Source organism: Heloderma suspectum, chromosome 5 (genome assembly GCF_057233095.1).
Source record: "Heloderma suspectum isolate Gila_16-S chromosome 5, 16-S_ref, whole genome shotgun sequence".
Classification (NCBI taxonomy): Eukaryota; Metazoa; Chordata; class Lepidosauria; order Squamata; family Helodermatidae; genus Heloderma; species Heloderma suspectum.
In genome coordinates, this window is record NC_139462.1 from 32197264 (window position 1) to 32213759 (window position 16496).

The 16496-nt window shown below is 43.6% G+C and overlaps 1 protein-coding gene across 2 annotated transcripts in view; it reads right to left on the minus strand.

Moving 5' to 3' along the window:
* The window catches only part of TSPAN5 (tetraspanin 5), a 115985-nt gene that overhangs the window by 34515 nt on the left and 64974 nt on the right, over positions 1–16496 (minus strand). For both annotated transcript variants that reach the window (XM_084855692.1, XM_084855691.1), the window contains exon 2: positions 9478–9528. In XM_084855692.1, coding sequence (XP_084711818.1) covers positions 9478–9528 — 51 coding nt within the window. The remainder of the gene's footprint in view (positions 1–9477; positions 9529–16496) is intronic.

Here is a 16496-nt window from a genome sequence, read left to right on the forward strand (position 1 = left end):
CCACTGCCCAGAAGATTTTTTAAAAGCTCTTCACCTGGAACCAAAAGTTACCAGAGACAATGCCAGGCATGCCTCTCTGGGAAGAATATTCCATTATGGCAGCCTTCCCCAACCTGGTGCCCTCCAGATGTGCTGGACTGCAACTCCCATCATGCCCAGTCAGCATGGTTGCTTAAGGCTTGATACCTTCATTTTGCTCTAGAACTGAGGTAAAGACAAAGATCTGTGGGTTTTTGTTTGGGAGGGGAGCAACTTCTAGCAAATTTTTCTGGATCCCGCTGGGCAGAATCCAATCAGTTGACCCTTTGGACTTTCTGCCCTTGGGCTAAGCATGTAGCAGGGATGAATGGTCTGGCACATATGGGGGAGTAGGGTGGGGGTGGGGATGGAGAGACTTAATGGGGCTGTTCACACAGCACGCTAACCCACACTCAGTGGTTGAGTGTCAGTTGTTGTTGAACTGTGGGTTGTTTGTTGAATTTTGGGTTAGCGTGTTGTCTGAATCCAGGACATTTTCAGCAGGGTGGCTTGTTATCCACCCTGGCTGTGTTCAGACACCACGATAAACCACAGTTCAACAAACAATCCACGCTTCAACAACAACCCACACTCAACCACTGAGTGTGAGTTAGCATGTTGTGTGAACCCAATCATTCCTTGGTATGTTGGAGTACGCCATCAAACTCCAGATTACAGTCAAGACACTTTATTTGGGTAAAGGATAAAGGGGGAATGAGAAAGCAGTTGATGATGATATTATCCATTCAGTTGTGTCCAACTTTGGGGGATTCTATGGATCATTCCTCTCCACGTATCCTGATCTTGTACTATTTCTTTGAGCTGTTCCATGCTCTGGTTGGTATCAGTTTTGATGGTATCTAGCCATCTTGTTCTTTGGCGGCCAGATTTCCTTTTGCCACTAACCAATCCGAGCATAATTGCTTTTTCTAGTGAGTTCCTCCGCATAACATGGCCAAAATACGTCAATCGCAGTTTCATGATTTTTCCATCCAATGACATGTCTGGGTTTATACGTTCCAGTACTTGCTTATTTGTTATCTTAGCTGTCCAAGGAATGCACAGGAGCCTTCTCCAACACCACAGCTCAAATATATCAATTCTCTTTCTGTCGTGTTTCTTCATTGTTCAACTTTTGCAGGGTTGGCATCAAAGAAAATAAAAACAATTTACTCTCTACATAACCTTGCACTAGATAGTCCGAAAAATGAGGTTTCATAATTTTCATACCAAGTGTATGAATCACCCAAAAAATCTGATCCAGCAAAGGCAAGTCCAAAGGAATGATAAAAAAACATTGGTGAAAAGCTTCATGTGTAGCCCTAGAGACTTAAGGGGATGGGGTGATGAGGGGTGGGATTAGGAACCTCCAATCACATGGGGGTAGTTCTCCTTGAGGGGGGAGATTTGGCCAGTACACTGCCAACACAGCAAGTCAGCACACCTTCCAACAGCCCAGGTAATTAGGAACATTACTTAGCAAAGCTTTAAGACCGCTGTCTTCCCAAGGCAGCTTACAACATAAAAAACAATGCAAACATAGTCATAAAAACATAAAATCACGATTTTAAATAAAACCAATTACAATAAAATGCAATTTCAGAATGCTCATGATAAGCAAATAACATACACATTTTCAATTAAAAGCCAGAGAGACGTTCTCTCTGTTAAGATTAAGATCGGTAAGGTTTGGGGGCACTAGGGATCAGGCCTTCTCAGTGGTTCTCTCAGAGAACAGATGAGTTTTTTAAACCCCCTTAAAAGCAGCCAGATATATCCTTTTTAAAACCTTCTTAAAAGTAGCCATGTCTCTCTTGGAGGGAATTCCACAGCATAGGGACCATGTAACATTCCTGCCCTGGGTTCTACCTTCACCAGCTTCCACCTGATAACCCCCCCCCCCAAGAAAACCCCCTCAGGACATCTTCCTCTGCTTTGGTCAGTTGTCCTCACTAACACTCAAAGCTTCAGCCCCTTCACTCTCTGGGTCAAAAAGACACACAATATGACTAATTGGTTCCCTCTACCCAATACAGGAGAAGTGACAATAGATTTTCTAGTGGTAGCGCAAATAAACACATGGGAATTTGTATTAAAAACAAACAAACAAAATTTATTAAACACAAAGAGAGTTATATGTACTATTATTAATAATTTTATTTAAAAAAAAAAAGGTAAAGGTGTCCCCAACCAGTCGTGTCCGACTCTAGGCCATTTCTAAGCCGAAGAGCCAGCGCTGTCCGAAGACGCTTCCGTGGTCATGTCGCCGGCATGACTGAACGCCGAGGTGCACGAAACGCTGTTACCTTTCCTGCCGAAGCGGTACCTATTTATCTACTTGCAATTTCTTGCTTTCGAACTGCTAGGTTGGCAGGAGCTGGGACTGAAGACGGGAGCTCACTCCGTCACACAGCACTCGGGTCTCGAACTTCTGTCCTGCCGACCTTCCAGTCTGCAGTTCAGCGTACTTGGTCCTAACCTACCTACTCTATCCCTTCTAAATCCTCGTCCTCAAACCCCACTCACTAGATGAAGCTTTCTCAGTCCCGAAGGCTCTATCTGACTAACTGTCTGCTCTCTCCTTTTAAAATCTCAGAATCCTCACTTACACACAAGCCCCTCTCACCTTTCACTCACTCTCTAGCACTCTATTAACGCTATCTTACCTGGGTCACATTTAAAAATGCAAACACATACATTAATATAACAGGCATATGTTACAGACCACCACTGAGAAGGCTGTATCTCTAGTGCCCACAAAACTTACTGATCATTGGTGGTAAGCCAATGAGTAGGGCCTTCTGATCTAGCATGGATAGACAGAAAGCACTGCAAGGGGTTCTCATCCTGGGTCATAGTGTGAGCAGAGCCGTGGTCAAAGAACAGATAGATAGCAAAAAGAAAATAACCCCAAGTACCCATTATATTCCATTTGTCCCCCAAAGGCATCACCTGTTCAGGCAGATGATGCTGTACACATCAGATCGTGGGCGGTGGTGTAGTGATAAATTCTGAGGTGCAGGTGGTGGACAGTCCTCATAGCCACGCCCTCAAGGGGTATGCAAGAATGTAGACAGCTGTGTTGATCCATATCCAGTTCTAGCAGTTTTCATCTCTACCAGGAGCAAGCCTTTTGTAGAACTGATGGGTCTTAATTGCCCATTCAAGACTGAGCCACTCCAAAATCCATTACAACAGGGATTGCTCACAACAATATATTGCTGCTAGGAAAATCTATTTTTCACCCTAGCTAGGGGGAGGCCTGCAGTTAAGCGCAGGGGGAACAGGGAATTCTGGCGGGGGCGGCAGTTCACGTTAGCAGCCAGGCTAATAAATAATGTGCCCATGCTACGTCCCTGCGAGCCCTGGCTCCACTATATCACTGCTCCTGTGGAAAGACACTAATCAGTGCTCACTTGCACCGTGTGGGAAACAGTAAGTGTGGGGAAAGGAGGTTCCACTGTAAAGAGGAGCTCCTTTTCCCAATGACATACTGCGCTATCTCCAACAGAAATTGCCATGTTGGATTAGATCAGTTAGCTGGGAGGCACCTGACAGTTAACAGAGGTTTCAACGATGTGGCTCTCCCCTAAGCAAAAAAGACAGTGAGAGTGACCATCTGTTTGCTGACACACCCTACACAACTTCGAAAGGATGCCTTTAGGGCGATACGCCCCAGGGCAATACGATCTAAAGATCGTTCAACGCATGAAAGAAATAAAGATAATGAGAAAGAATGAAATATTAAAGCAGGAGAGAGAGAGAGAGAGAGAGGGAGGGAGAGGGAGAGAGAATGAACGAACTGGGCACGTTTAGCCTTGAGAAGAGAAAACAGAAGGGAGCTACGATAGCGCTCTTCAAGGACTTGAAAGGTTGTCACAGAGAGGAAGGCCAGGATCTCTTCTCCATCATCCTAGACTGCAGGACACGGAATAATGGGCTCAAGTTACAGGAAGCCAGATTCCGGCTGAACATCAGGAAAAACATCCTGACTGTTAGAGCAATACGACAATGGAACCCATTCCCTAGGAAGGTGGTGGGCTGTCCCACACTGGAGGCCTTCAAGACGAGGCTGGACAGCCATCTGTCAGGGATGCTCTGACTTGGATTCCTGCACTGAGCAAGGGGTTGGACTCGAAGGTCTTATAGGCCCCTTCCAACCCTACGGTTCTATGAAAGAAAGAAAGAAAGAAAGAAAGAAAGAAAGAAAGAAAGAAAGAAAGAAAACATAAGCAAACCAAATTTTGCAAAATAGTCTAACTAGATGACGCTGTTCCCCACAAGGCTGCCACAGTGGCGGTCGAAGAACTGAGAGAGTGAGCGGGAGCCCACTAGGGACATGCGCACTAGGACGACCAGGGAGGGGTTCCCGGCAAAACTCCTCAGCTATAGAGGATTCCTGAATCGAGACTATAGCAGATCTGCCACCATGGGAGGGTTCCATGTGGAATAGGAGGCGGGAGCCCTTCCCACCAGCACAATCTATTCACAAGTAAGCAGCCAGGCGGGGATGCTTACTCACAAGTATTCTGCTGCTCCTCCTCGCAGATTCAAACTGCTCATCTGCAAAGAACAGCAGCAGAACTTGTCAGGATGAAAAGGAAATGGGAGGGAACGGAGCACTGTGGTATACATATCCCGCTCTGTTGCATAACCAAGAGGGAAGATGGACAGGTCCACATCAAAAGTCAAGCACATCACGATCAGCACTAACTGATATCAAGCTACAATTTTTATTTGATAGCCTGAGGAACTGCACATCTAGTAAGGGAGGCTTTTTTTAAAAAAGTTTTTGTTTTGACAGCATGACTTAACAGAGATAAATACATGGCAATCTAATTGATCTATGGGTTGTAACATAATAAGTAGGCATAGTATTATGGAGAAACCAAGGGTGTTCTGGCAGCAATTTTTATGTAACCTTGAGATTCAAGTTTCTTTAATAAATATTAAGCCTTCATTTGCTGGAAACTGCCTATTATTGGCTATTTTCACTCAGTGAGATAGAGAAGCAAAAACAAAACAAAACCCTTTCCTCGTAGAGCTCTGAGAAAAAGCTAAAATTAAAAAAGACAACGTAAATCGCTGGAGAAAGAGAATTGTCTGGCTCATTGTGTGTCCTGGGTTCCCCACCTCCACATTTCTCACAGATCCTTTTTCAGGTTCACAATTTAGGATGCTAATTTTCAGTTTCTCTTAGGCCCAACTGTCTAGCTGTCAAGCAAGTTTTTAGCTGCCTGGTGAGTTTTATTGCTCTCCCTAATGGCTGCAAGGAAAGATTGCTGCACATACATACAGGATTGTAAGTGGGATTTTTTGTTTTGCTTCTCCCTCTCTCCCTCTCTTTTCAACAAGTTAAACAGCTCAAGATAGACTCTGACTGAATTAACTCCAGCAAAACATAATCTTAATGGGCTGGGTTGTTGTTGTTTGCATCTGAACTTTCCATGTTGGTTTTTATAGCATTCAAGTTAATGCTAAAAATTCTAACTTTGAACTTCCAGGATGAGAGAAAACCTTACTTCTTAGCTATTAAAATTAATTGGATTCTCTTCAGAGATTGGTCCAAAGACCATTTTCAAGTCATATTTACACCAGAATGTTTGTTACAATTTAGCCAGGGACACAGATTAACAGGCATCTTTAAGAGTCCTACCCAAAAAGTCAGAACACTTCAACATGTACACTCCTAAATAAAGGAAGAACAGAAGAGAAAAATTGCAATGAATTTCAGACTTCTTTCAGGGCTAAGGAAGTTTTGAGAGCTTCTTTCTTTCTTTCAAGCTACTTCAAAACAAAACATTTTAATATTCTGAAAATATTTTAAACACTTTGACTGCTGTTGCATTGTTTTCTGCTGCCATTTCCATGTTTTATGTTATGCTACAAACTGGAAGGAAGTTTTCAATTGTAAAACCACTGACTTTGTCATAAGCCAACTAGAGCTCCTGGGAGATAAGGTGGAGGTATAAAGATTTTAAAATAAATAATTCGGGGAACAAATACTGGGCAAAAAGTTAGGAAGATCCAATATTCTGCTTCCAAAACTAGATTCTTTTTGTTTGTTTTGTTTCTTACAACCAGAGACTGCATCTATTGATCATCAACTATGGGATCAATTTTTCTTGCTGTTTTAATCTGACTTTTTTTTAAAAAAAAATGCACTTACCAACTTAAAACACAATACAGTGCACTTAAAACAGCAGAATTTTTTTTAAGGAAAAGAATCTACCCCGCTTACCATACAAATACAGCTGTATACCACACCAGACCTCTAGAAATACATATTCACCAGCCAAACAAATCCACCCAAACAACCTAACGTGTTAGCTATTCAGAATCAATTAGCAAACCAACTGTCACACCTATTGAAAGGTCCAGTCTAGATAAAAAGCTCACTATTTTTTGATAGTGTATGGGTGAGTCCCAAGAAGCACCATTTTACAGGCATTCCCCCCTTCACTATCACACTGGAAGGAATCCCTCTAAGATGGTGATAAGGCTATCAATGGCTGCTAGTCATGAGACATATATGTTACATGCAGTATCAAAGGCCACGTGGCTCTTTATTCCACTGGCTGGAGAACATGAATGGAAGGGTGCTATTGCACTCATGTTCTGCTTGTGGACTTCCCATGGGCACCTGCTTGGCAACAGAATGCTGAACCAGACTGGCCTTTGGTCAGATCCAGCATGGCTCTTCTTATGTTCTTATAAGTACTTGTACTAAAACTAACATTTAAAACAATGTGTTGCCCAATAGACCAAGGATGCTTTTTTAGTCAATTAATCGAATGAATTGGTTAAAAGCTGCAGCCTTAAATGTTTCCTTTTGTGCTCTCCCAACGTTTGAGACCCCTTCATGGATCACTGCCTTGTTGTGGCGAAGGGGCTTGCGTAACTCAGTGAAGCCATAAGCTATGCCGTGCAGGGCCACCCAAGACGGACAGGTCATGGTGGAGAGTTCTGACAAAATGTGGTCCACTGGAGAAGGAAATGGCAACCCATTCCAGCATTCTTGCCAAGAAAACCCCATGGAACGTATCACAAGGCTAAAGTGCTGGAGTAGACTCTTACGAGTCCCCTGGACTACAAAGAGGTCAAATCAGTCAATCCTAAAGGAAATCAACCCTGAGTGCTCATTGGAAGGACAGATACTGAAGCTGAAGCTCAAATATTTTGGCCACCTAATGCGAAGAGAAAAGTCACTGGAAAAGACCCTGATGCTGGGAAGGATTGAAAGCAAAAGGAGAAGGGGACAGCAGAGGATGAGATGGCTAGATAGCATCACCGATGCAATGAATATGGACTTGAGCACACTCCAGGAGAGAGCGCAGGACAGGAAGGCCTGGCGTACTATGGTCCGTGGGGTCACGAAGAGTCGGACATGACTTAATGACTCAACAACAACAACAACAACATTTGAGAAGGTTTTATCCACTACAAGACTATCCACTGCTGCAAGTTTTGTTGTATTCACACAGTGATCACACTGCTTGGCAAGATCAAGGCTAATGCCACAGATGTACTAAGAGGGAAGCCGCTGTGGGCGCCCCGTAAGAGGGGTAACCTACACCCAGTGGAGGCTGGTGGCTCCAGTGTCAGTGGGGTGGTGAATCCATTCCAAGGCTCAGCCAGAACTCTAAAGGAGCTATCCAAGGAGCTTCAGGTGCTTGCATAGCTCCTTTCGAGTTCTGACTGGCTCTGGTTGAAACCCGGAGCAGATTCACCACCCCACTGACATCGGAGCCATCAGCCTCCACTGCCTATACCCGTGCTAAGTGTTTTAGGATCCACCCAGCAAAGCGCAGGGGAAAGGAATGAAAGAACACCTCTTCAGTTTTGTAATGAAGATCTTAGAATGTGAGTTATTTATTGATTTGATTTGTATCCTGCCTTCTGGCAAAAATGGGACTCAAGGCGGCTTACAATCACTGATAAAAACAACAATAAGCAAGTACATTAAAACACAATTAAAAACACAACAACAATGGAGTAAAAACAGCATCCATCTCAACAGACCCGCTTACACAACGAAGGCCTATCTGAATAAAGTAGTCTGCTCCTGCCAGTGGAAGGACAGCAGAAAGAGAGCGAACCTAGCCTCCCGTGACAGGAGTTCCACAGCCAGGGAACGGCCACCAAGAAGGCCCTCTTTCATGTTGCCAGCAAGCATGCATCTGAAGGCGGCTGCCTCGAAAGAAGGGCCTCTCCCAAAGATCTTAAGAACTGAGGAGGCTCGTATGCGAGAAAGTGGTCTTTCAGGTAGCTTGGTCCCAAGCTGCATAGGGTTTCATAGGTCATAACCAGCACTTTGAATTCTACCCAGAAACAGACCGGTGGCCACTGAAGATGCGGTGACAAGGGAGTCGTGTGCTCCCTGTAACCAGCCCCAGTCAACAGTCAGCCTGCAGCATTCTGGATCAGCTGAAGTTTCTGAACAGTTCAAGCACATTATAGTAGTCCAAACAGGATGTAAATAAGGTATGTGTGACTGTGGCCAGATCAGACAACTCCTGGAATAGGCACATTTGGTGAACTGGCCTCAGCTGTGCAAACGCGCTCCTGGCCACCGCCAAAACCTGGGCATCCAGGTTCAGGGCCACGTCCAGAAGTACACCCAGACTGTGAGCCTGAGTCTCCAGGGGGAGTGTAACCCCATCCAACACACGCTGAATTCCCATCCCCTTGACTTGCAACATAAGGCAAAACCAGTAAGATCTGGGCATTTTAGCTCTTCCTATGCTCCTACACCAACAAATACTTGTTGGATAAACTCTGACAGAAAATTATCTGCCTCTACTGAGTATTTCATTGAGATGGGTCAGGAAAATGAAGACCACAATTTTTCATGCTGTCTGAACCAACACCACCTGGCAGAACATGGTTTATAAGTGGTCACCAAACAAGGATCTGAAACCACTGTTTGAAGCTACTTTCACAAACCATGGTATATCATTAAGGCCTAAACCAGGGGTGTCGAACCTCAAGCCAGTGGGCCAAAATGTCCTGCCTGGCATCCCAATCTGGCCCTCCAAGGTTCTTCAGATGGGCAGGCCACTTTCCTCTGGCCCCACCTCTTTCCCTGACTGCCTATCATTTTCTGGTTGCCTGGCTTTTGCAGTTTTCCCCCATTCTAATAGGCTGAAATGCCTCTTCTAAACCAGCAGTAAGGTCTTTAAGCTAAAACATGCTAGTATTTTGGCCCTGCCATTTTTGTCTTCGGCCCCATCCACCGTGGAATGCGGCCCCCAAGAGCATCTCCGAAAGGGAATTTGGCCATCGGGCTGAAAGAAGTTCAACACCCCTGTTCTAAGCCAACCCAATATCTGTGCCTGCATGTGGTACTGCTTGACAAGACACCACTACTACATCCTAAACAAGGCAGCATTCCATTCATGATGGGTGGGGGTGAGATTTAGATGTAATTGGCTCAATAGTCTGGTATATTCAACTTACTTTTTCATTCCATGCCCATAGTCCAATTCCAAGAAATGCTATGCCCAGGAACTGAAAGAGAGAGAAAAATGGAGGTAAGAATAGCAAACATTCCAAGAGGTTGTGTTTTCTCATTATTCTGCCTTGATCTCAACACATGTCCATATCTGAGTATAATATCAAAACATTAGGAAAATGATGCTTGAGTTGTCATACATTACACACCCCTTCAAGGCTCCAGTTCTGAAAACCAACCTGACCCAGTCCAGACATGGAAGTCCTGACTGAACCCAAATGTGGGCTCTATGTGGAGAGATTAGCCCCACACCAACCTCACATGCAAGATCCTAGAAGGTATCCAGGAGGAAGTAGTGGATAGTTTGGGGTTGGATTAAAACCCTTGTTCAGCCTTGAAGCTCATCGAGTGGCCTTGAACAAATTATTCTCAGCCTAAATCTATCTTACAAGGTTGTTGCGATGACAGATAAAGCTAAGACTTTGTGAAAACATTGTCGACGTCGGAAAAAATATTCCAGAATGTGCCACAGCACAAGTGTTGCCCAGGCCTACTACTCTAGAGTGAAAACTCTACCACGTGTTGTATCACTTTTTGAGGACTCTTACGTTCTTAATGCATTTTAGACCAACCTTCCCCCCTCCTGGTGCCCTCCAGATATGTTGGACTGCAACTCCCATAATGCGCTGCCAGTATGGCCTTTGGCCATGTGCAGTCCAACGCATCTTGAGGGCACCAGGTTGGGGAAGGCTGCTACAGACTAAAACTGTAGAGATTAACAATGCAACCCTATATGTGTCGACTCAGAAGCCAGTCCCTTTGAGTTCAATGGGATTTTCTCCTATGTACATGGATAGGATTGCCACCCAAGGGTGACTTTAAATATTGATTTAAAGTATGGAATCAGAAAAATTTAGAGAACAGATCTGTCAGTGGGCATTAGTGATGATCACTAAATGTCTCTGGACACCTGATGCCGAGGGAAGGCTGATGCCTTAATTTGCTGCTTATTTTGTTTATCTGAAAGTATTTTTATCCTGCTATTCAGCTAAAAAGGCTCCTGAAGGAGCTTACTAATAGCATCTGGCTGGCCATTGCTGGACAGATGGGATGCTAGAATAGATGGGTCCTTGGTCTGATTCAGCCCCTCTTCAGGTCCTAACTGTGACAATCAGATGATGGGAGAAGGCAGTGCTACCTCCAGTACCAGAGGCAGTATGCTTATGTATACCAGTTGCTGGGAAACCTGGGTGTGAAGATGCTGTTGCATTCATCTCCTACTTGCGGGTTTCCCGTGGGCAGCTGGTTGGCCACTGTGGGAACAGAATGCTGGACTAGATGGACCCTTGGTCTGATCCAGCAGGGCTCTTCTTATGTTATTTTGTTACGTTCTATTTAGAGTTTACAGGATGTGCCTAGTCTCCGAACTACAGTTCAGAAATTGAGCAGCTTTACTGGGAAACATTAACAGATTTATCTTGAAACTGAAGATCTGGATCTGGAAACCAACAAATTAAGCTCACTTTGATACAGCACTGAAGACATTTTAGGGGTGATGGACAGCAAAAACTATGGTCAAGATTGCACATCTGCCATAGCTCCACACTGGAAAGCAGTGCAACAATGGAAATTATTCTCCGATTGCTGAAAAGCTGAGATCTAACAACAAAGCCATAAATATAACTTATTACCATCCTTCAGACTTAGAACCTGCATTTGCATTTGGAGAAATTTATACGGTCTTCCATACTCCTAGGGTTGTAACTGCAACCAATTACAGTTACTTTTTTGGGAGAGTTGGCTGATTTATTCATTGTTATGGCAACAATTTGTTTTGCTCAAAACTGTCAGAGTTCCCCTATCCCAAAAGATATTCTACATCGCCATTCCTAGGCATTTATTGAATTAGTAACAGCATAGCCTCATCAGAACAAACATTTTTATAATGATGCCACTTCTTCGAGAAGAACTTGACCCAAAGTTGAGCCATACTGAGATTCTTCGTAGACATAATTTATGCAACAACAACAACAACAACAGAATAAGCACTCTTTTCCATGTAGTTCTCCTCAAACAAGTTGGCCCAGGTAGGATTCTGAAAGGTTGCCAAATCACAAGGTTATGAACTTTTCCAGGAGCCTTGCCAAAGGCTCATGTTTCTGCACTGCACTTAAGTTGTGTCTTTAAACTCTGAGGTAATGTTTAGTATATATTTCACTTTAGTTACTATATCCATTAACAAAACTACATTTCCACAATGCCAACACTGAGTGCATTGTTTCAGAGTTCAGCAATGGCCAAAAAGGCATGAAAAGGAATACATACAGATGCAAATTTCACTAGTGAGAATACAGAAGTAGCTTTAAAAAAAAACTGAGCAGCTGACACCCATTTCAGCTCTGCCCTTTTCTAGGCTTGCACGTATTCATAACTGCACTCTCCATAGTGCGAAAAGCAGAAGGATAGCAAATATGAAGGTGATACAGTGGAAATACTCACACACCCCTACACGTCTCGGAGAACTGCTAGGTGACTGCAACTAGCATGACTCCAGAAACAATAGCACATATATGACTGCTCTCTTCAGAGAGCCCATGATCCAAAACAGGAGCAAAGAACAAGACAAGAGTTGCGATCCTCCATGCCAGAATCACAAAGCATTTTCAGGACTGGTTTCACCCAGACATATCTATACAGGTGAGCGTGACTACAGCCAAGCAGGCAAAAGCAGCTAAATCTTATAATGATTTTTTCCTTTCTACTGCAATAGGTTCAATTCAGGCAACTAAATACAGTCCATTTTTGGCAAACCATAGGATTGGTTTCACCTTTATGTGGCCAACTGCCAAGCCAGTTTGAATCCAAGATTAGAAGCTCCCAATTACCAAGCATATATAATCTTGAATACTGGGAGCATCTTACAGGGCTTGCATGATCCTCTTCCTTGGGCTCCTTTCCTGGTTAGTTAACTATGGCTTGCCACAACTTCAGCTTAGCCATAGGTACTGCAAGCCATAGTTTTCCTCTCAGAACAGAGACTGAACCTTAGAATTTCCAACTGCCAATCTCTGGTTTGGGATCAAAAATATGGTCCGTAGTAACTATGGCTATGCTGGTTCAGAAGTCATGACAACCCATAGTTAATCACTAACCAGGAGAGGAAGGGGAAAGGATCCATCCAATGGTTTGGCATAGCACATATTTAATGGCACATCTATTCTGGGACATGCATCTACTGGACATCAAGATTTGCATCTGACGTTGGTCTAACTTAAGTCCCATTCATTTCCAACTAACATTGGATACAACCAGAAATCTCCAAGGTCATCACAGAACCATGGCTACATGTGGCAGGATTCTCCTAAATACCTCTCCTAGTCACTGCCACAGGTAGCAGCTTCTACAACAGCAGCCTTAAGTCCCACAGCTTTGCATACCAGGTTATGAGAGGAGCCTTAAGATAACTACAACTGTTCTTGCTTTAAAAAAGCTATTCAGTAGGTTTGTTTTCTGAGTACATGTACTAACTGAAGAACATGGGAAGCATCGAACCATGTATTCCCTTAGAGACATAGTGACATTCCTGATGAACATCCTTTTTTTAGTTCATAAGTAGCTCTATCAATGTCAATGCTTGGAGGGTGGGGGAAGAAATGTTATTTCTGAATTATAACTGGAGATGTGCTCATATAAATGAAAAGAAGTTGACACAGCATGAATTTTAGTATAGAGCGCTAGCCCAATATATTCTGACACTGATGAGATGAGCTATCAAGCCTTGGTGGTTCAATAACTCTTGCTCTCCACAGGTCCAACACTCAAAGCAAAGCCTGGTCTCCTTCCAGACAAGATACAAGTTCCTCTAGGAAAGGATCCTCTCCTGTAAGATTTTCACAAGACTATGAACTGCAGCCCTAAACATACTTAAATACTAGTTAAGTCCCACTTAAACCAGTGAGACTGACTTTTGAATAAATTCTATTTGCACCTATTAGATTTTAGTATCTCAAGTGTTAGCATGGACTGAAGTCAGCTGTTATTAAATACAGGTCAAAAGCAAAATCTTAGGCCTATTTATTTATTTACTTACAATATTTATATACTGCTCCACATCAAAAGATTTCAGAGCGGTGAACAGCAAAGAATAAGAACACCATGTTAAAACAATTAAAACATTTTGAAAAGAAACAAGTTCTGATTATTAAGCACTTATGGCTTCAATTTCCCCAATAATGGAATGTGCTGCAAGCCTGGATCAGGGGATTATAATTTAGTCTGTCTAGTGTTTAAAGGATTTCGTTTTAAGTATGTCATTGAGGCACAATGTGAAATAAAAGTCTGCATTAAAAGAGCCAAGACACTGTTCAGCATAGCTCCAATTACTAGACATTTTCTAAGTTGACAAATGTTGCCTCGTTAAGTTTTATTAAATCCTTGTGCTTTTGCTCAAAAATAATATGGATTGAAGTTGCTTAGTGACTGTAGTGAGGAACATACTAGACTGCAATTAACACAAAAACTGTTCTTCTCTTCTTCTATGACTCAATTTAAAAATGGGAGCTTGAACTAGAAGTCTGGCCAAATCAAGTTTTGCCAAGAGATCCAAATCAACGAAATTTCTAAATTTAGACAATACCTCATGTGAATTTGACATGTTACTCTCTGCTAACTCAAAAAGGTTAAAAGCAACTGCCACTATTCTTTTGAAAACAAGTTTAAAGACATTCCAGATGATTTGGAAAAAGTTTGAAATGCAATTAACATAAAAGGCATTTGGCAATATATAAAAATGTAAGTGCTTTGAGCTTAAAATGTCAGAAGTTTCAAGTCGCACTTCCTTTACATTCTGGATTTGGGTCTGTCCTCATTTTGGTACGTTTCCTTCTAAAGCACAAAAAATCAATCGCTTTAAAAATTCAAAAGGAAAACCGTTCTTCTTGACTGACATGCATGAAGTTCTTCCTTTCATTTTTTCCATCCCAAGTCATCCAAATAAAAAAACCTGAATTGTAATATAAGTCATACTGCATTAAGTGGTATATATGAGTCAACTATCTATTAAATTTAATGTGAACATATATTTAGGATTGTGAAGATGAGACACAGATGACACTTATCTGCTAACCTTTTTCTGTTAGCAGCCTTACTGAAATAAAGGTTAGTAGTACAGTTATACTGGCTGCACCCATTTGGTCAGGTTTTATTCTATTCTATCTATCTATCTATCACTGGCCCTTCCATAATATACCCTTAAGGCCACTTACAATCATCACCACCACCACATCCTATTGAAAAAACAGAGACAATAAGAATCTGAGAGTACCACAGTTGCAGAAAAAAACAAGTTCAGATGACAATTTGGGGGCCCAGGAAGACATTACGTTAAAGATGTAGCAAGCCACTACATCTTTTGCCCTTTTTAAAAGCCCAGTGAAAGTGCAGGGCACCCAATCCAGATCAGGACCCTCGCGTAAGGGTAGGGAGGCTTTAATCCTTTCCCACCCCTGCTGCATTCCCAATCTGGATCGTGCCCCCTGAACCTACTATTTATAGCATCAAATAGTGATCCATTTGTTTTAAGCCAGGGTTGAGCAAGTTGTGGCCCTCCACATATTTTCACCTTCAATCCCATCGGCCCTTATTTATTACATTTATATCAGCCTTTTTTTCCTCCTTAACAAACCCAAGGTGGTGTACATCTCCTCCTCTCCATTTTATCCTCACAACAATAACCCTGTGTGGTAGCTTGGGCTGAGAGTAGGGATGTCGGAGAATTTCTCCACGAATCTCTGGGAGGCCGAATGCCAATGCATTCGGCCCCCCGAAATTGGTGGGGAAATTCTCCGCCACCCCCCCGGGATGGGACTTACCTCGTGCGAATGTCCCTCTCGGCGGCGGGTCCCGGCGGTGGTTCAGCGGCCGCGGCGGCCAGTCTTCCAACCGGCTGCCGCCACCGCCATTACAAAGTAAAAAAAAAAAAAAAAAACATGATAGGCTACGTGAAGATTTACGTAGCCTATCACGGCTAGATTTTCAAAGTCAGCCGTGATAGGCTACATAAATCTTTATGTAGCCTATCACAGCTGACTTTGGGGGGGGGAAGCGCGTACGCAAATGGCGGCGCCCATGGGCGCCGCCATTTGCGTTCCTTATTTGGGCACGGGTAGCCTACGTAAAGATTTACGTAGACTACGGCGAAAATAAGGGCAACGCTATTTTGCGTTCCTTATTTGGGCACGGGTAGCCTACGTAAAGATTTACGTAGACTACGGCGAAAATAAGGGCAACGCTATTTTGCGTTCCTTACTTGGGCACGGGTAGCCTACGTAAAGATTTATGTAGACTACGGCGAAAATAAGGGCAACGCTATTTGCGTTGCCCTTATTTTCGCCGTAGTCTACGTAAATCTTTACGTAGGCTACCCGTGCCCAAATAATGGCCAAATGGCCCATGAGCGCCGCCATTTGCATACGCACTTTTTTTTTTTGCAAAGTCAGCTGTGATAGGCTACGTAAAGATTTACGTAGCCTATCACGGCTGACTATGAAAATGTAGCCGTGATAGGCTACGTAAATCTTTACGTAGCCTATCACGTTTTGTTTTGTTTTTTACTTTACTTTTTTCTTTCGCGGCCGGAGAGGCGGGGCGCTCCCCTCCAGCCAGAATTTCGGCGGGGAGAGATGGGGCGCCTCCCCCCCAGCCAGAATTTCAACGGGGAGGAACGGGGCGCCTCCCCACCCGCCAAGAATTTCAGGGGGAGAAACAGAGCGCCTCCCCCCCACACCGAAAAAAGCTGCGGGACCAGGTAAGGGACTTTCGTCCATCCCTAGCTGAGAGTCTGTGACTGGCCCAAAGTCACCCAGTGAGCTTCTATGGCCGAATAGGGACTAGAACCCGGATCTCCCGACTGCCAATCCAACACTCTAGGTACTAGACCACACTGGCCAATGGTGAAGCATGATGGGCGTTGTAGGCCAAAACATCTGGAGGGCTGCAAGTTGCCCACCCCTGCTTTAAGCTCTGG